This window comes from Balaenoptera borealis (assembly GCF_965194805.1).
Source record: "Balaenoptera borealis genome assembly, chromosome: 12".
NCBI classification, from domain to species: domain Eukaryota; kingdom Metazoa; phylum Chordata; class Mammalia; order Artiodactyla; family Balaenopteridae; genus Balaenoptera; species Balaenoptera borealis.
In genome coordinates this window covers 43614270-43634646 of record NC_138869.1, presented here as the reverse complement: position 1 = coordinate 43634646, position 20377 = coordinate 43614270, and the positions used below count along the sequence as shown (strand labels likewise).

Sequence of the window (20377 nt, the reverse complement as noted above, 5' to 3'; positions counted from 1 at the left end):
CCATCTGTTTGTTTAGAGCGCCCCAACGGAGCAAACTTCCCTGCCTTGCTGGCCGCCAGCAGTCTTCCGGGTTGGGGGCTCTTCCACTGGAAGCTACACTCCCGTCTCCAGGCCGCGGGTCTCTGGAGTGCTCTGGAATGCCACGTGGAACCCGGCATTGCTGCACGGCTGCGGCCCGGCCTCCTAGGGTCCCCGCCCCTCGCCCGCTAAGATTGCGTCCCTTAACCCCTTGTAGGGACTAACGGAAGCTCAGTTTTGCCCGCGCTATGCTACTCGGCGCAAGTCGACCCAGGCTGGCCAATGGGCAGACGCCGCGGAACAGACGTCACAGAGGACGGGCGGGGGCGGGGGAGTGGTGAACGAGGAGCGTTCCAATCAGAAAGCCACTGTTTCTATTGGCACAATGGGTGGCTCCGCCCCCATGGCAGACTCATTGTCTGGGGGAGGAGGCTCCTCCGGTTCCAGAATAGCCCGGAGCGACAATCCAGGAGGTTCTCTACGGGCCAGCCTGCAAAGGCAGCAGTGACAGTAGGCTGCAGCGCCACGAGCAGAGGACGCAGGCGTCCCTGGACCGAGGAGGGGTTTAGGTCTGGGACACGGAACGCTCCAAGGGGTGCGGTTCCTGCTTGGAACCAGCGGAGATCCCCCGGCTAAGGCCCCTGGCCCGCCCCAACCGGTACCTATGACATCACCACCAACCAATCAAATGGCGCATTCCTAGCCGCCCCCCCCCTTGACTTATTCGCTTCCAGGAGGCGGGGTTCCCGTGGGTTCCTCCTTCAAGCGCCTCAAGTGACTACGGAGAGCCGGTGGGTGGGCTCCAGTGGTGCCCTCTGGTTTTTCTGAATCTGAGGACCACCTAAGGTCAGAGCCGGATGTACGGTCTGGGTTCCTATGGGCGTGAAGATGAAGCATCTGCAGAGGCGCCGAAGGCGGAACTCGGTTGGATGGGGGCTCAGTCGGAGTAGGGCCTGGAGGAGGGAAGCCAAAGACATGGTTTTGATCGCACACCCACCCTCCGGGCCCACAATCTAAAAAATGGAGGGCAGAAAACTTTAACGAAGGAGGGAGACAGGTGGAACGCTAGGGAGAGGGATGCTGGGGCCCCAGAAGAGGCACCTGAGCCAACGTAGCGATCTGGGAAAGCTATCTGCAGAAGACGCCCGTGCAGAACTCTGAATAACCAAGAGATGGAGGAGACACCCTAGGTCATAGAGGCGGTGTGGACAAATGTGCTGAGGCTTAAAGGGACCATGGCCAAAGGAAGTTACGCCCTGCTCCCTCCACTAGGGGTAGTACTGCCCTCAACTGATGCTCCTTGTGGAGAGCAAGACCTAGAGCTCTCCTTGACACCTCTGTTGACTGCAGGTGACTCTCCGTGTCACTCCCTGCTGTTCTGCCTCCACCATAGTCCTCTTTGTGGCTGCTGTTCCATGGAAGCCTCTCCCTCTCCATCTGCACTCACCTCTATGCCCCACCCCAAATGGCAGCTTCTGATGCTCCCTGTAAAGACAAACCAAGTGTAGTTCCTTTTTCCAAGTCCTCTTTCCACTGCCCTCTAGGACATCTCAACCCCTCTCCTCGTGCCTTTTCCTCCCTGTGTTTGCCCCCTCCTTCCTCCCAGTCAAGTCAGGGGTACCTTGCTGGGAGAGCAGACCAGAAGACCTGGCCAACCCATCCAGCTCAATTATCCAACAGTTCTTTCATCTCACTAAGACCTCCAATCTGCCATTCCTCACCTCCTCTCAGCTCCTTACCTTAACCATTAGCCAGTCTTATAACAACTCTCCTGCCCTGCTCTTCTTAGACAAACTCAGTGGGCTAAAATCTAACTCCTTAAAATAGATTACTTGGGTGGGGGGGGGGGTGTCTTGCTCTTGCACGCCTGGCTCTTGCCTAGGTTATTGGCGTAAGTGCAAGATCGGTGGGCTCCTAAGATTTCTGCTTGAAAACTGGATGATCTTCTAGCCTGAGACTATTCCTTATCAGAGCCTAGGGCCGCTGGGCCCCTTCACTCAGTACCTGCTGGAGCAACATCACACCCTCGTGCACAGTTGGTATTGGCTTGCCTGGCTGATTCGCGTGGGAGAGTCCTTGTATGCCATTGTATTGTTCAAGTGTAAAGGCATCACGAATAGTTGGACTCAACTACTCTGGTTCCTGCAAACATTCCTTTTTGGGATGGCATCTATTACTTGATTGCTTACAGACCAAGACGCCAAAAACAAACTTAAAAAAAGATATCCAAAAAAACTGAATCACTATTTTATACACCTGAAACTAATATTGTAAACCAACTATACTTCAATTTTAAAAAGAGAGAAAATACAGCACATAAAGTTCCTAGGAGAAAAAAAAAAAGATGTTCAAAAGCTTCCTCTACACTTTGACATTCAGCCTCACCTTTTTTGGGGGGTGCTGTGTTTACTTGATCTTTCTAGAAAGTTACGACCCTCTAGTTATTCATTATTTCTTCATCTGCTCTGGTTAAACTTGAGTAGATAGTAGGAAAAGATTTTAGCTTTCCAGTTCTGCAGACTAACCTATTCGGCAGAGGGCTTCCAGCTACCTTCTTGCGGTCCTTGGCTGTGTTGGCGTTCTATCACCCGGTTTAAGCCACATACTAAGTTTGCTTGTTGGGATATCATTGCTCCCACCTTCTGATTATAACACCTTACCCTTACCACCACCATCTTATCAGCTCTCCTTTCCCCAAATTTTTTCCCACCCACCTGGACCAAAATAGAGTGACACTTCCGTAACACATCAATTCCACCCACATTTGTTAGACACCTGTGAGGCGGGATCTTCTCCTCTCAGGCTTCCATTTCACATTATGGAGAAAGATAAGGAAGACAAGCAAGTGCCTGGAATGGGGCGGGCCAAGTGGTGACACAGAGGCACAGAGGACATCCTGGGAACCAAGAAGGAACGACTGGGGAATGCTTTCTCTGCTGCTGCCAGCCAGAAGTGATGCTTCCCTCCACTCGGACCCTCCGACATAGTGCTCTGTACGTGCAGGGTCTGATGGCCACCTTCAAGTCAGGACCACATCTTAAGACAGCTTCATTTTTTTCCTCTAGCCCCTGTCCCATTGCCTCACACACAGGTGTTCTATCAGTGTTTACCGAACAAAGGAGGGAAACTCTGATTTCACTTTGCACTTGTTCAGCATCATTCCAATTTTTATCTGAAAACTGCAGAACCCATTCAGTGTAACCTTGTGTCAGAGAAAAGCACAGGACTGCCCTTGACTGGTACCACCATCTTTCTGTGGGTCCCCTGGTGGGAAACCTGTATCTTTTTCACACTTTCCTATTCTCGGTCACTTTTTTCCAGACACTGTAGATGTCTCCCTCCAGTTTTGACTCACTCAGCCATTCCTGTTCTAGAGAGGCTAGACCATGGGTTCTCCAGCTAGATACTACCTCTCTCATTCACCTGGTTATAACTTACTACTGACTGGTTGGGGGAGGAGGGTTACTGTCACCTCAAGGAGCCTTTAGGGCTCCTTTCTTGGAGGACCCCCTGCTTGTTCACTAGGGACTAGACCTTATTTTCCTTCCATGTAGGTCATGTTATTTGTTTTAAGCAAACACTTATGAGAAACAGCCCCCTCGCCCCAAAAAAGAGGCCTCAAGTAAAAGCACAACCATGAAAGATGATGGACTATGAATTAGTTTTGGTGGAGATCAACTTCTACACATAAATCTCAGTCCTTCCTTCTGTTTCTCTTGTGATTAAGGGGTTATTAATGGTGCCAAGGATAATATGGCTGATTACTGAATGAAATGTATTAACTTGAATAAAATGTTGTGAATTGTGAAAAAAAAATAGACTACTTGTGAATTCCTCACCTCTGGAGCAGCAGAGCATTGCTAAAGAAAAACACTTCACATTCTTGACAACAAGCCTTAATATTATATTGGAGGGCTTCACCAGCACAGTAAGGCAAGAAAAACAGTAAAAAGTTACAAGGATTGGAAAGGAAAAAAGAAAACTTATTCACAGCCAACAGGAATGTGTATGTAAAAAATCCAAAAGAACTTATAGATAAGTTGTTAGAGTTTAGCAAAGTCATTGGATGCAAGGTCAATATATAAAAATCAGTTGTAATTTCTATATATCAACAAGTGAGAAAAATTTTTTTCATGATGTGATTTACAGTAGCATCATGTAACGTAAAATGCTGGAATAAATATAATGAAATATGTGCAATGACTCTTCACACACACATACACACACACACAATAAAACATTATTGACACTAAACACTGTGATAATCATTTCATGATGTCTGTAAGTCAAATCATTACGTTGTATACCTTAAACCTATATAGTGCTATATGTCAATTATATCTCAAGAAACACTGGAAGAAAAAAACATTGAGAGAAATAAAGACATAAATGGAGTGGAAAACTATGTTCCAAGATGGAAAGATTCAATACAGACATACCTCGGAGATATTGTGGGTTCAGTTTCAGACCACCGCAATAAAGCAAATATCACAATAAAGTGAGTTACACAAATTTTCTGGTTTCCCAGGGCATATAAAAATTATGTTTAGAGTCTATTAAGTGTGCAATAATAGCATTATGCCTAAAAAAAATGTACATACCTTAATTAAAAATACCTTATTGCTAGGACTTCCCTGGTGGCACAGTGGTTAAGACTCCGCGCTCCCAATACAGGGGGGCCAGGGTCAATCCCTGGCCAGGGAACTAGATCCCACATGCGTGCGGCAACTAAGAGTTCGCATGCCACAACTAAGGGGGCTGCCTGCCGCAATTAAGGAGCCCATGAGCCACAACTAAGGAGCCCACCTGCCGCAACTAAGACCCAGTGCAACCAAATAAATAAATAAATATTTTTTTACAAAAGAGAAAATCAAAACCTAAGAAGGTGGGGGGAGCACAAAATTAAAAAAAAATACCTTATTGCTAAAAAATGCTAACCATCACCTGAGCCTTCAGTGAGTTGTAATCTTTTTGAAAAGTAACACCAGGGAATTCCCTGGTGGTCCAGTGGTTAGGACTCAGAACTTCCACTGCAGGGGGTAAGGGTTCGATCCCTGGTGGGGGAACTAAGATCCCACATGCTGCATGGCGTGGCCAAAAAAAAAAAGAAAAACAACATTAAAGATCACTGATCACAGATCATCATAACAAATATAATAATGATAAAGTCTGAAGTATTATGAGAATTACCAAAATGTGACACAGAGACATGAAGTGAGCAAATCCTGTTGGAAAATTGGCAACAATTAGACTTGCTTGACACAGGGTTTGCCACAAACCTTCAACACCTTTCAATTTGTAACAGATGCAGTTTATCTGTGAAGTGCAACAAAAATGAGGTATGCCTGTATTGCACACATGCTAATTCTTCCCAAAGAATGGATTCAATGCAACTCCGATAGAAGTCCCAGCAGATACTGTGTAGTGTGTGTGTGTGTGTGTGTGTGTGTGTGTGTGTGTGTGTGTAAACTGACAAACTGGATTCTAAAACGTATGAGGGCCAGGAATACCCAAGACAGTCCGAAGAAAACCCAAGTAGGAGAACAGCTTCATCTATAGGAGATCAAGAAAGCTACAGCTACAGAAACCAAGACTGTATGGTGCTGGTGCAGGAATAGACAGATGAATGGAACAAAATCCAGAGAGGGGCCTAAAGATGTGTGGAGACTTGAATTTTGACAAGGGTGGCTCTTAAGAGCCAAACACAAAGGATGGGCTTTCCAATAAATGGTGCTGGGTCAATTGGATATCCATGCAGAAAAAAATTAAATGAGACCCCTACTTCATACTACCTTCATAATCAATTCCAGATTCGACATGTGAATATGAAAGGAAAGACAATACAGCTTTTAGAAGAGAACACAGAAGTTCGTGACTTTAAGCAAATATATTTTTTTTAAATAGGATACAAAATGTACTAACCATAAAGGAAAATACTGAAAAATTGGATTACATTATAATTAAGAACTTCCTTTCATCAAAAGATGTTAAGAATGGGAGACGATACTGTAAGATATACAACCCAAGGACTCATATCTTGAATACATACTACAAACCAACAAAAGATAGACAACCCAGTCAATGAATGTGCAAGAGATGTGAACAGGTGCTTCACAAGAGAAGATCCAAATAGCCAGTAAACTAATGAAAAGGTGCTCAACCTCTTTAGTCGTCAGGGAAACGCAAGTGTAAAAGTAAATACTACTACACTGCACCAGAATGACTAAAATGAAAATGACTGACAATACCAGGTTTTGGGAAAGATATAGAGCAGTTGGAACTCAGGCACCAGTGGAGGAGAGTACACTGGTACAACTACTTTGGGAAACTATTTGGCAGTTTCTGCCTGTGCCCCTGCAATTCCACTCTTGAGAATATATCTCCCAGTCCAAGCATATGAGCAACAAGAAGACATGTACAACAGTGCTCCTGACAGCATGATTAGTAATAGACAAAAATTGGAAACTGCAATTGAGGGTGTAACCCATACGACATTGGGAATGAACAAACTACAACCACATACTATGACACAGACAAACCTCAAAAACTTGGTGAGTGCAGAAGCCAGTGTCTATATGACTACTTATATAAAGTTCAAAAACAGGCAAAACTTATCAGTAATTACCTCTAGGGAAGAGGCCTGGGGAGAAGGAAGGAGTTGGTGATTGAGAGGGGTGCACAGTGGGCTTTGGGAACTGGTGACACTGGGTGGTGACTATATTAGCATCTTCTGTCATAATTCATTAAGCTGTACTCTTTGCATACTGTAGTTTTCATAGTATGCTATTCTTCCATGAAATAAGAGAAAAAAAGAAAAGGTTATCCTCACATACTTGGAGCCTCAGTCTGTATCTTTCCGGGACTGAGCAGGCAGGTGGTCTTCACCCAACCCCTTACCCTGGAGTTGCCTTATGCACGTGTAGCATGTTGTCCTCAGTCATGTCCCACAGACGTGGTGCCACACCTGTAGGGACCCACTTCTAGCCCAGAGGTTGGCCCAAATGCCCAGCCCTCACTGTCCCTCAAAATTTGAGTTTTCCTCAGCCCCACCCTATCACTCCCCTTTCTTTGAGTGCCTTAGTTCTCCCTCTCTTTGCCCTTTCCCCTGCCTAACCACATCCACGTCTACCATCCTTCCAAGCAGTCAGAGGTATTCTCCCAGACAGTTCCTTCCCTGAGGAATTCTCTGGCTAGTCATTGTCCTTGGTAGTTTTAATTCTGTGCGGTGAGACACCATCAAGGTGTTTATTGATGGTCCTGGAGTCCTGGCCCCTCTGAGTGTCTCCTTACAAACACATGCAAGGGCCCGTTGGACAATCACGCAGAAGCGGGCAGGGGCTCTGATCTTCCGGCCACGGGGCTGCACTTTGTTTCTCACGGGGGCCAGCACTAGGACAGATGGCACAGCACGGCCCTGCTTTTCCCACGAGGTCAGTGTGTGCAGCCTAACAGCAAACAGAGCAAGGCACAGAGGCTATCGAATGTTCCTGCCTCAGCTTCCTGAGAACCTGTACTTATCACTGAGTTACTCGCTCTCAGGAGAAGAACCATGGCTCTCCGCCTTCAGCACTCCAATGAGAAAGGAGCTGTACCTGGAAGTCAGCGTTGTTGATTCCGCCTGTGGAAGGGAGGCAGAGGCCTCCAGGATGAAGTGACCAGGTTGTACCACACAGAGCTTTCCTGCAGACAACTGTGTCAGCTCCTCCTCAGGTCCAGGTGAGCCTGTGCACTTAAACTTCTGGAAGAGTCAACAGGTCAGGAAGGACATCTCCCTGCTGGCCTCCTGTGCTTTGCTCCCATGGACCTGTTTCCCTGGGACCCCACCCCTAGACTGGCCTTGCTGGGCTTCTTGCCGCATTCCGTTCTGCTGGTAGAGTAACAGCCCTCTGCCTTCAGCACCCCATTAAGAAAGGAAAAGTCGTGGCCAGAAGTCACAGTATCAGTGATTCTGGATGTGTGGAATCTGATGAGAATCGTCTTGGGTAACAAAATGAAGGGAACTGATGGAAACCGCTGCTGCCTGGTGTCTGCCTACAGGTTCTGACTCTCTTCCCCAACTTATGGTGACAGCCTTCGTTAACTAGGGAGCCCACCACGAGGAAAAAGTTTTTTGCCCAACGTTGGCCTCTGATTCCCCTCAAACAGTAGTGCACAACTAACCCCACACTTGTTGAGATATTCTTTTTGTCCTACCGTAATTACCAAATCTCCGCTAAGGCTGCAAAATGAGGGAACCTCGCTGGATCCAGTGGAAGACAAATAAGGAAGGGAAACAGCTGGGCAGGCCTAGGAGTTCAGGGAGGCCAGGGCTTGGACAGGAGACGCTTCATTTGAGAACAGGTGTAAAGGATATAGGGTTTCAACACGGGAGACAGACACGGCATTCAAGGCAAAGAAAGATGTAAGTGAAGCCTGGAGGGGCAGTCACCTGCAAATGGACCACGGGGCTCTCAGTGGCTGTGGCCGTGGCCCAGAAGTGGGAACCCAGGGAAGAGAGGCTGGAACAGGGCTCAAGGGACCTCGATGGAGAGGCCTGTCAGGGACCATCACCTCCTCAGGCTGGAGAGGACAGGGCAAGCTAGTGACGAGGTCCTGAGGCCCCAGCGCCCCCACCCATCCTCTCCCACCACCACTCAGGATCATACAGGGAAGCCTGTTTCCAGATGCCTGTGATTTATTTCCAAGCTGAGCTGCAGCACATAGGAAAATACACATGGCTTTTCGGTCTACGTTTTTACAGAGAAAATAGATTCTGTCATTGGCTTTATCAGTGCCATCACCTCATTCTGTGAGGCTCCAGGGTGGATGGCCTGTCTCTAAGACTCTGCTTTCAAAGCAGCAGCTTGGCCAAGACCTCTGGGGGCTGGAGTGAGGGGCAGAGACCCCCCACGGGGTGGCGGCTGGGGGGACAGAGCACATGAGCAGCACTCACTGCGAAGCTAAGGCAAAGAACGGAGCTGGCGGAAGGTGCCTCCTCTCACCCCAGGGACACGGCTTGCTGAAGCCCAGGACACAGACCAGGTGGGCGCGGGGGATGAGGGCTCTGGCCCAGCCTGGAGCAGCAGCAGGACTCTGAGTGTGCATGTGTGTGGGGTGGGGAGGCATGCTGAAGAGGCAGCCCAGCAGGAGATGGAGGGGCTTCAGTTCACACTCCCCCTGCCCCAGCATAGCTCCCAGCGCGTGGTCCCTAATCCTGCGCTTGGCCCCTCTCATTAGCTCTGTTTTAGGTGGGGGTCCCTGCTTAGGTCCCTTCCACCATCACCTCCCCTCAAACTGTCAGTGCTAAACATTCTTAGGGCCAAGCCTCCGAGTCCCCTGCACCCTACCCAGGGCTGCAGGGAAGGGAGGAAAAGAAGGTGCTAGCTGGGGGCCTCGCCCAGCACCGGGAATTCCTTGCACATCTCTTGGACAATCATGCGGTCCATCTGGCACTGGGGCGAGGCTTCCTCCTCGGTTAGGATGCGTCGCAGTGTGGCCTGCAGGTCGGGGAGCCGGTGGCGGTGCTGTAGGTAGGGTGTGGAGCGGACCACAGCGTGCATCAGGGAGAGGTACTCCATGCGAAGCTGTGGGGAGAGCAGGCAAGCTCAGGGACCCCAGGGAGGCACTGAGACTGCCACCAGACAGGGACAGGCCACTACTGCCTCCTGGCAGCCACACGGACCCCAGGGCTGTGGACCACCTCACAACACTGAAGATCAGGGTTGCATCCCCAGCGCCCAGAGTGAACCTGGCACAGAACTGGCCTTTGATAGTCGTTGAATAAGTAAGTGAGTAAATGAATCATCTGAGACACACACAGTCCCAGAATGTGGCCGGCCCAGGGAAGTCCTGCCTTAGAGAGGTGGCGAGGGGAAGCAGCGAGCCCGCACCCCTCCTGTAATGCTGGGCCCCTGTGGGGCTGCTGTCTGTCTGTTGGAGGCCCTCTGCTTCTCACTCTATCCCCTCACCCTGTAAGATCTCATTCACACGCACAGCTTCAAATAGTGACCCCCACTCAAACCTCTTGCAGAGACTCTCCGGTGAGCTGCAGATGAGAAAATCCAACTGCCCACTTGTCACCTGCTTATCTCAGAGAGAACTCAAACTCACATAACAACCATCAAACTCGTGATCTTCCCCATCTTCCCAAAGCTGAAGGCTTTCTCATGCTCTTTATTTTAATAAAGAGCACTGCTGTCCATTCAAGTGCTCGAGCCAAAACTGTACGTGTCCCCTCCGGTTCCTTTCTCCCCACACCCCGAATCCAATCCGTCCCAGTAAAACCTGGCCGTCTTACCTTCTACGTGTGCCCTGAATCCATCTCCAACACCCCCCGCCAACCCACCCTCCCAGCACCTCTGGCTTTAACGGCTCCAAGAACCACTCCAGTCTGACACCCCAGCTGCTCCTTATCCTCACTGAGACCCTGATCCATTGACCTGGCGCCAGCACTTTTTCCTCCATTTGCCTGCCTCACCATCCCTCATTTCTCTCTTTACCTCTGATTAGAGGAGTCAATACTCAAACCTTCTTTAGGCAGCATCACCCTGCTAACTTCCAACCCTGGTCAGACCACAAAGCACCTGCCTATCAAATCCTAGTAGCTAAGCAGCAGACAATTACAGAGCCTTGCGCAGGCTTGAACGGCATTCCCCACCACAAACCTCACTGCCTGGCACCCCTGCCACTTCCCTCTGCCACGTTCACTGCTCCTGAAAGGACCACTGCCCACCTTCTCTCCATTTCCCAAACCTAAACTGCCTGATCAGTTGGCTTTGTGCTTCATGCAGAAAACAAGCAAACTTTCAGAAACGCCTGGTCTTCCCCCAGCACCCACACCTCACCTGTCCCCAGTGAATGAACTGCCCCGGCTCCTGCCAGAGGCCATCCCTCCACGGGGGCCTGGACCCTCCCCCGCTGCCTGACCTACTTGACACCCGCAGTGGCTGACTCTCCCAACACATCAGCCGTTTCTCCACAATTGGCTGGCTGGATCATTCCCTCTGGCTCAGACATGCACCAGCATCTCCCACCTTTAAAAGACTTTCCCTGACCCCATGTCTCCCTCCAGTGATCCCCCACCTTTTTCTGCTCTCCTTCACTTAAAAAGACACGAAGCTTGTCTCCATTCACTGCTCCCGCCTTCCCCCTTTCCACTCCCCTCCAACTTCAAATCCTCTCTTCAACTTCCCACTCAGACTCTCTTCCCTCCACTCCATGGACTCTGCTTGTGAATCATGCCTCATCTCCATGTGGCGAATCCTGTGGCTCATTCTCAGGCCTCATCTCACTCGGGCTCCTAACTGTGGAGACGGCTCATCCCCCTCCTCCTCCATACACGTGGCTCTGGGCTCCTGCTCTCTTGGTTTTCCTCCTGGGTGTCTCCCTACATGTCCCAACTGTGCCCTGGGCTGAGGCCTGCGCTTCCCTCTGTCCCATCCATCCCACACCCTAGGTGACCGCACTGTCACAGGCTTCCCAGCACATCTATGCACAGCCAACTCCAAAGTGTCTCTTTCCAGTCCCAACTCACACCCCAGTGCCTCCCTGACATCCTCTGTACCTGGATGTCCAGCAGGTATCTTCTCAGTCTTGACACATCAAAACACAACTCTATTCAAAAGTTCTTCCCCACCTGAGCAATCAGCACTTCATCCACCCGGTTCCTCCAGACCAATCCAGCAGCAAGCCCTGCCAACGCACTTCCAACACATCCCGGCCTGATCTCCTCTCCCACCCTATCCGTGCCACTTGGGCTGTAGCCGCCTCCTCACCGGCCTCCCGCTTCTGCTGTGCTCTCACAGTCTCTGTTTCATTCAGGATGGTAATTGGATCACTTCCCCTGCCCCAGAGAAGAGGTGACAACCTCCCGCCGCAGCCTCCAAGGCTTTGTGTAAACTCCACTTCCTCCTCCTCACCTCCCACCACTCCCTCCACTCTTGCTTTCTTCGGACAGCCCACCCCTGATCACCTCATGGCGGGCTCCCTTGGGTCTTGGCACACCTGTCATGGTTGAGCAGCCTCCCACACTTACCCGGCTCCAGCAGTGCCCCTCGCCCTCGTCTCCATTCAGTGTCAGGTCCCCCCCTTTTGTTAGTTTCTACACAGCTGCCATCCCCAGGCACCTTATCTCCAGGCGACAGGTCCGCGATGTGCCGCACGGTGATGTCGATGAGCGCCATCATATCCGTGTGGTAGAAGATGGCAGCTGTGGCGGGGCTGGCGAACACGTCCTGCAGGAACTTGAGGACGGAGTGTGGCGGCTGAGGCTCATGCTTAAAGATGCGCACGGGGTCATCTAGAAGGCAGGGGGAAGAGGCGTCAGGGCAGTCCTCGAGGGGGCCCAGAGTCACCCCAGCGAGTTACAGGGGTCATGGAGTCAAAGGACATCGAAGGGGCCCCGCACAGATTCCTGGGCCCTCACCCCCTCTGTTCAGGAGCAACAGTAGCTTCTCGGAGAAGATCTTGACATTGGCGTGTTTGCTCAGGGCGGCCATGATGAAGTTCTGGTCAGGGGCTGAGGAAGGACACGGGGGTAGACAACAGCACAGGTGCTAAGCCTGGAGAGCCCCCCTCCTCCCCACTACGGCGAGTCAGCCACCCCCGTCAGGCCCTGCCCCCACCTGGCAGGTGCAAATTGAGAGCCAGAAGTAGATTCATGCAGAGATCCGGCAGTTGCTCAGTGGTGTCCAAGGGCAGCCCGTCCTCAACGATGCTCAGCAGGAACTGGGCGAAGGGTGTGCCCAGGTGCTCTGGGAGAGGGGCACGTGGAAGTCTGCAGCACCCCCCATCACACACCCCACACCGCCCAGCCTCCCTGGGTTTCTGTGAGCCCTGGGGACATTCAGTCAGACTATGGTCAGTGGGCCCCTCGGGCCATGGGGCCCACCTCCAGTGGGCTGTGGGCTCTCTGTGATCAGCTGGTCAGTGACCTGCCTTCTTACCATAGTGTGCATAGGGCACTGCCTCCCCCATGGAGAAGACCATGGCCAGAATGAGGGCGGAGTAACAGAGTTTCTGATGGTCTGTGGGGGAGCAAAGCAGCGGTCAGAGCCTCCCCCCAGATGGCGGGAACCTCCCTAGATGGCAGGAAGCTGCCCCTCGCTCACCCTGCGTGTCTGTCTGCATGTCCCGCGCCAGCTCCACAGGCAGCACAGATGACACTAGCGTGGAGATGATGGCTGCGTCCAGGCTGCACATGGCGCCGAAGCACTTGAGGAGCAGCAGCCGCAGTGACACCCGGTGCTCCTGGCAGGGGACCCTGTGTGCTCAGTGCCCGGAACCCCCACCTCTACCCAGGTCCCTCTGTACCCCCTCCCCTCTGTTTCGCACACACCATTTGGTAATAGGCCACCAAGGCCAGGACAGACTCGAACTCATTCCTCTTGCACATTTTCTTGCAAACTTCAGGGTCTGCATCCGTCTGTGGGGAGGACGAAGTGTGATGGAGTCACTCAGTGTGAGGTGGCCACATGTTGAGTGAGCTGAGGACAAGTAGGGGAGACTCCCGAGCACTGGGGAGGGATGGGGCAGGGGTGGGGGACACCTGGGGGCCCCCAGCCCGCACCAGAATGTGCAGCAGCTCCTCCAGGTAGCAGCGGATGACACCCTCGTCCTCATACAGGGCCCAGCTGCGCTGCTGGGCGTCATCCTTCCGCCGGGCCAGGTCTGCAAAGATCACTTCCAGCCTCTGCTGGTCGTGGCAGACCTGCCCTGAGGGCAGGGCAGTGCTCAGGTCCTGGAGGAAGAGGTCTGGCTCAGCGCACTTGCGCCTCACCATCTCCAGGAGGCCCACAAGGCCTGGAGTTCAACCTAGACCCTGAGGTCATGGCATGAGCTCCAGGCCAGTGTCAGGCAGGGGGGCCCCAGCCTCACCTACCAGAGCTGCCTGGAGCCAGCGTCGTCCCAGGAAGGGTGAGGGGACCAGCTCCCGGTTCTCTTCCCTCCTCCCCGCTGCTCCCATCAAGCTCCCACAAAAGACCTGCTCCCACAGCCCATCCCTCAACATCGGGGCCCCCACGGGCACTGACCCAGTTCTGTACCCCCTCCCCAAGTAATTCCACTGCCCCCAAGTCTTAACAACCGTCTGGGACAGGATTCTGCATGAGACACATCTGTGGGGTGTTTTCCAACAACTTGCCTCCTGTCCCAGACCTGGATAAACATCCTCCATGAGGAAGGCCACCGACTCCTCACCGCCTGAATGTGACTGAGACTCCACCCCCTGATTCTACACAAAGTGGGACAGGCCTGTCATCCACCCACCTCCCGTGTTCCTCTTGACCCTGCCATCCAGTGTCCCAGCACAGGCAAGCCCACTGACTCACTGCTCCCCAGACCCCAAACTAGAGCTGCAGGAGCCATGGAGCCCTAAGGAGAGACCTCTGGCCCATCTGGCCCCCACCGTGTAGACTGGGCTCATGCCCCCCAGTCCTGCTCCCTGACCAGTGCCCCAAACTTGGCAAAGGATCCCACCCGCCTATGATGCACACACACCTCATTCACATCTCAGTCAGCACTCAGGCCTCCATCATAGCTCTCGAAGCACCCATTGCTCTCCACTGCCAAGACCAGCATGGCACTGCCCTCTCTCATGCCTTATGTCCATTCCTTCCCTGCAGCCTGAGAGAATTCCTGGCCACCCACGGCTGTCTCAACTGTCACCTGCCCCAGGTCTCACCTCCAACCACACCACTTGCTCCCTCCCTCACTCCCTGTGTTCCAGCCATGCTGGCCTTGTTCCACTTCTTCCTGCGAGCCAAGCTCGGTTCTGCCTCATGGCCCTCGTCCAGCCTGAGCCTCTGCCTGGAACACTCTTCCATCCTTTCTCCTTCAGGGATCAGCCCAAATGTCCCCAGCACCCAGCACAAGGAAACCAAGAGCTAGAGCTCAACAAAGACCTGTCAGGTAAAGGCTGGACACAGTGTGAGGATGGGGAAGGGGCAGAGGCTGTAGGGCGGCCCCAGGATGGGGAGGCCCCTGGCCCTGTAGCCCACCCTCACCTTGCCCTCTACCAGTGAGAGGAGGACCTGCTCCATGATAGGTGAGCTGGCCGGCACGGAGGCCTGGATGTGACCCACCACGACGCCAATGGCCACTCGGCACAGCTCGTGGCTCAGGCCAGTGTTCCTCCGCACGAGCTCCATCAGCTCTGCCCCGATGGTCCTGGGCACAGCAGTCTCAGCCAGCGCCTTCTCTTCTGTGGTCCCCAGGCTCAGCGCACCCAGGGCTTCCAGCTCATCAGGGGCTGGGGCTGTATCAACTGCTACCTCCTCTGTAGGGGGCTCCGAGTTTGGCACCTTGGAGGGAGGGGGCTGGGCTTGGGACACAGTGGTATGCGTGCCTCGGCGGGGCACAGGTGGGGGCGTGGGTGAGCAGCTGGGGCCTGGCTCCGATGAGCTGGAGCCGGTATAGAGTGTGTCAAGGGAGGTGCTGCCGACAGAGGAGCTGCTGGACACAGAACTGCCCCCAGAGGGCGTGGCGTTGCGGCCGCCTGTGGGCAGAGAGGGGATGCTGTGCTAGGGCAGCCCCCTGGGGGCCCCAACCCCTCCAAGCCCAGAGCCCCCGCCCCCCAGTACAGGGCCTAGTTCCTATGCCAGACCCTCCCACCAAGCCCAGAACCCCCAATTGCCCCGACACGTGCCCTGTCTTCCCCCCAAGCCTGGAGCCCCCAGTTCCCTGACATAGGCAGAGTAACCATTCCAAGCACAGGGTGCCCCCCCCAGTCCCCCAACCCCGCCTTCTCACCACTCCCCAAGGCCACTAGGGCCTCGCGGTCTCGGCGCTTCACGGGTGGGGGTGGCGTGGCGGGTGCTGCTCGGCGAGGCTGTGGTGGGATCTGGGAGGACAGAAGTGGGATCTGAGGGTACGACCTGGCTAGCGCCCTGAGCTTGGCATGGGCAGGACTATGGCTCCAGGCGGCACCGCTGACCCCAGTGGACCCCTGGAGCCTCTGGACAAAGCCTTAAGCTCCACCCACCTCCCTTCCCCAGGATGTTCTCACCATGTACCTGGTAGAGGCCTCCATCTGCCCCAAGATACTCAGAACTGGGCAGGCTGTGCTGCCGCTCGAACCCAGCTCTACACACCCCATTGGGCTGCCTGGCAGCAGCAGCATCCAGGTGGTGGTCACTGGTGGATGGGGTCATAGTTGCAGGGTTGGGGGCTGAGGGGCCTCTGCGGGACAGGGTCTCTTTCCGGTGGTGGATCAGCTTCCTGAGGGAGGGACAGGGAGGTTATTGGGGGAGTCACCTTACGACTCCCCAAGTCGTCACATGCTCCTCGTGGGATGCGGCCCACCCTAGCCCAGGCTCCCCAACCTCCCACCGCCCTCATGCTCCGCCCCACTCTGCACTACCAACACTGCTCTCTGGCATCCCCAGTACTCACTGAAGGACCCCACCCCACGGTGCTTACTGGGAGGTTCTCCCGCCCCACTCACTGGAGGATCCCGCGCTGCTCCAGGCTGTACTTGCCACCATCCCGCATGGCTGCATTGTGCACAGCCTCAATGGCCCTGTCAATGGCTTGGAGGACATCCTGCTCCAGGCCCTGTGGGGGCAGGGGTGGGCAGTTAGGCCTGGGGGCCAAGTGAGGTACTGAGCCCAGAGCCAGCCCAGGATGGAGCCCGGGGCAGACAAAGGACCACTACAGCTAAAGCCTGTAATGCCAGATGTGAACACAGCAAGCCGAACTAGAATATGAAATGGGCTTCTCAAACTGCGTCACTCAGGGAGCTGGGCCACGGGGAGGGCCCATGCTGCTGCTTTATATATTGGGGCCCCGCTCAGGATTTTACCTCACAGTGAGGCTCTCAGCTAAGATGTCGCCGAAAACCTGGGGTCTAGAGCAAAACCACAGCCCACGGACCCTCGGTTTGAGGCCAGGAGTACACACTTCGTCTATACCCAGGCTTGGCTCAGATCCCAGGCTGAGATGCCAAGCAGGGAGCCTCTAGTGTCTGAAAGTCTTAACAAATCACTCTGGATCTTGTTGATCCTTCACAAAACCAAGGTCACACTCCAGAACGGCCCTGTCCTCAGAGAGCCTTCTGCAGGCCCTGGTAGCTGAAGACAGGCCAAAGGGATCTCCTCTCTCCACCCCTGCTGCCAGCCCCCATCCCCTCAAGCTGTTCCAGGAATCCTCCAGACCTGCACTGGGAAGCAGCAGTTCTGTGTCTGTGGCAAAAGACAGACATGAGCGCAGGACCTGGCCCCTGCCCCAGATTCTGTGTTGCCATCCGCAGCAACTCAGGGGTCCAATCTACCCAGCCTGGCTGGCATGGAGTACAGAGTAGCGGGTGGCAGCTGTGGGACCAGCCACTCCCACCCTTCGCTGCCCCTGGCACACATGGTCCATCAGGCATAGGAGCCTCAGAACTAAGGTGACATCACACCAGAGTGGGTTTGAGAAGCTTCTCTGATGGGGACAGACAGATGGACTCAGAGGTCAGCAAAGCCCTCCAGATAGCATGGGGCATGTCAGAGTGCAGGAGACAGCAGACAGAAAGGGGGACAGAGAGAGAAAGACAGATGATACACAGAAAGCAAGAAAGATGGAGAGATAGAGGGAGGGAGGGAGAGAGAGAGGGAGAGAGAGAAGCAGAGGGAGACAACGCAGAAAGAAATTGAGATTTGGAGACAGAGAAGGGGAGAGAGTCAGAGGAAGAAACACACACAAGTGGAGAGTCAGAATGACACAGAGATACAGAGAGAGCCACGGAGACGAAGACAGAGGGAGATATGCAGCAAGAAACCAACAGATAGGCAAGATGGTAGCCTCTCTGCCCTCCCCAAACACCCAGCCCCAGTGGCCCAGGCAGGGGAGGGGCCTCTTGGGCCCTCGGGGAAGAGGCAAGACTTTCCTCAGAGGCCTCCAACAAGCTCCCAGCTCCGGAGAGGCTGGGTCTGACATGCTCACCCTGGACCCAGCAGCCCTGGTGTCCAGGGCTCTCACTCTTACCCAGACACTCCTAGATGCCATGAGGCCAAGGGTTTAGGGACCAGGGCCCATCCCCTCTGGTAAGACCAGATGACATCTCCAAATTTATCCTGTTATTTCTGTCCTAAACGGGGCTGGGACAGGATGTTTCCTAAAGGCTATGGACTAGGATGGGGCGGGGGTGTCTGGCACAGGGCAGACCTGGAGGCTCCAGGCCCTCCTTCCCCCTGTGATCAGAATAGACCAGCTGGAGACAACACATCCCAGCCCTCATACCAGGACTATTCTTGGGGAAACAGGAACTGGGGCTGCAGACTCCACTGGAAGGAAATGGGGCCAAAGCCAGACCAGGGGACGCCATGGGGAGGTCTCACTTCCTTGCAATGGGAGCAGCCCCCACCCCAGGCTGGGGGCCAAGGACGGATGGAGCTCCCTCATCTTCAGAGAAAGGAAGTCTGAAAAGTCAGGGCCTGAGGCTTGTGAAAGAGGTTAGGGAGAGTAGTGCCAGGGAGTGTCGGCAGGGCCTGGGATCCCTGGTTCAAAGTGAACTGACGAAGGTGTCTTAGGAAGGGCTTCGGGGGTGACTGAGTACAGGAAAGTAAAAGATACTGAGGTCTCAGGGCTTGGTGGGTCATTTAGGGGAGGCGGGTGTCCATGGCTCTCAGTTCCAAATGGGGGAGGGGGTGTGAAGGCATGGAAGATGGTGGGGAAACAGGCAGTGTCCAGGGTTGCCCGGGTCTCAGTGGTGGAAGCTGAGGAAAAGGAGGCAAAAGTGTGGGATCCTGGTGATCCAGGGAAGGGGCCAATTAATTCTGGGGTCTCAGTGATCTGGGGAACTGCTCAGAATTTGGTGTGCTGGAATCTCAGGACTGACTCTTGAATTCTATTCGGATGGGGGTTCAGATGTTGAGGCCCAATGGCTCTGGGATCCCGAGGAGTCTCAGTCCCAGAGTTGGGCTTTTGGTAGATCTGAGTCCTCAGAGTTGGCTGTCAAGGCCCTGGTCTTGGGTGGGGGCGCGGGCTCTTAGGGTCCCAGTCCTCCTGGGGTTTCACGGTCAGGTTCTCAAACTCCTTATCTGCTGGAGGTCCCGGCGGGCCTGGGGTGCCGGGGTCTGTCCTGCGAGCCTATGTTGGAGCTCAGTCTAGGGGCGGCTGAGGCCGGGCCGGGGAGGGGCACACTCACCTGCAGGCGGCGCAGGTAGGCGGGCGGCACGTAGCCCGTCTCGCCACTGCGCGCCCGCGCCGCCAGCCACCAGTGCGCGCTGCTGCGCTCCAGAACCAGGAAGGTCTCGCCCGCAGCGAACGCCAGCGCGTTGGGCTCCGCCGAGCGGAACGCGTACAGCGCGCGGTACATGAGGGTGAGCCGGGCCGGGGCAGGAGAGACAGCAGGGTCTGCAGAACCAGGACGCCAGGCCAGGAGCGCCTCACCGCGCTCGCCCTGCCCCGTGACACACGGCGCGTGCGCGCGCGCGCCCGCCCGCCCGCCGCAGCCCCGCCCCGGGATGTGTCGGCTCCTGCGCGGAAGCGCGGCGCCCCCTAGTGTCCACAGGCTGCGCGGCCCGGCGCGGCCCACGAGAATCTGCTGCCTTTTCCGCCCCTTCCGTGGATTTATGCGTCTCCAAGCTCCCGACTCCCCGCCCCAGCACCCTCCCTAGAGCCCCAGACCCAGCTTTCCCGCCCGGCCCTCCACTCCCTTTACCCGCCCAAGCCCTAGTGCTGCGGCCCATCCTACTTCCCGAAGGAGCGCTCCGCCCGCAGCCCAAAGACAGAGCCTCTGTCCTGTGCTGACAGTCCTATGCGTCCTTGCCACCCCAGGGGAGTGGGACCTGACCTACTAACATAAGGACGGCGACCCCGTGAGGGTAGTCCCGTTGTTGGATCTTGAGGCACTTGGAGGCGCCCGCGGGGCCCGGGTCTGCTCGCTGTCTTTAGGCCTCCGGACCCCGCTTACCGCCCCAGTGGTGGGCAACGGGGAGCAAGAGTGAGGGGGGCGGTAAAAACAAAAACCACGGCGGGCCATTTCTCTGTCCAAAGTCCTCCCATCCTTGCTCCCCACCCCACCTCCTCTTTTCGGCCACTAGCTTCTCTCGTCCTCTGTAACGTGGGTCTTTGCATAGTTTCCTCTGCCTGGGACACACTTCCCTTCCTCACAGTATAAGGTCCGCAGGCTCCCACCCCTATCAATCGCTATCACATCACTCTGTTCTGTTGTCTTTGGGGACTTACAACGCCAGGTTGTCTTATTTCTCATGCTTCCTTCTGAGAGCAGACAGAAGGGCTGGTGGAGGATGGGGAGTGGGGCACCATGTGGCCTTAAGAGCTTGTTTGGCCCACCTTCCCATCAGCCCTGACCTGGTGAGGTCTTTGAAGTCCTAGGAGGGAAGGGGGAAACCCCGGGGAGAGATCTTAAGGGTCCTGGGGACCTCCCATTCCTGTCCAG

At 54.5% G+C, this 20377-nt stretch overlaps 1 protein-coding gene across 2 annotated transcripts; it reads right to left on the bottom strand.

Annotated features, from left to right (window-relative positions):
• Positions 1-4925: 4925 nt before the first annotated feature.
• NCKIPSD (NCK interacting protein with SH3 domain) lies at positions 4926-19435 on the bottom strand. Of its 2 annotated transcripts, XM_082344963.1 has the most exons (13): positions 19121-19433; positions 16439-16548; positions 16008-16212; positions 15745-15835; positions 15000-15490; positions 13565-13735; positions 13334-13420; positions 13107-13245; positions 12942-13022; positions 12621-12749; positions 12422-12514; positions 12123-12295; positions 4926-9581 (listed from the first exon to the last, which is right to left on the bottom strand). In XM_082344963.1, exons 1-13 carry the CDS (start codon positions 19289-19291, stop codon positions 9378-9380), a joined length of 2145 nt encoding a protein of 714 aa, XP_082201089.1. In that variant the 5' UTR covers positions 19292-19433; the 3' UTR covers positions 4926-9377. The 2 variants fall into 2 exon arrangements, with proteins under 2 accessions (XP_082201089.1, XP_082201090.1); XM_082344964.1 differs by lacking the exon at positions 12942-13022 and having other exon boundaries at positions 19121-19435.
• Positions 19436-20377: the final 942 nt, after the last annotated feature.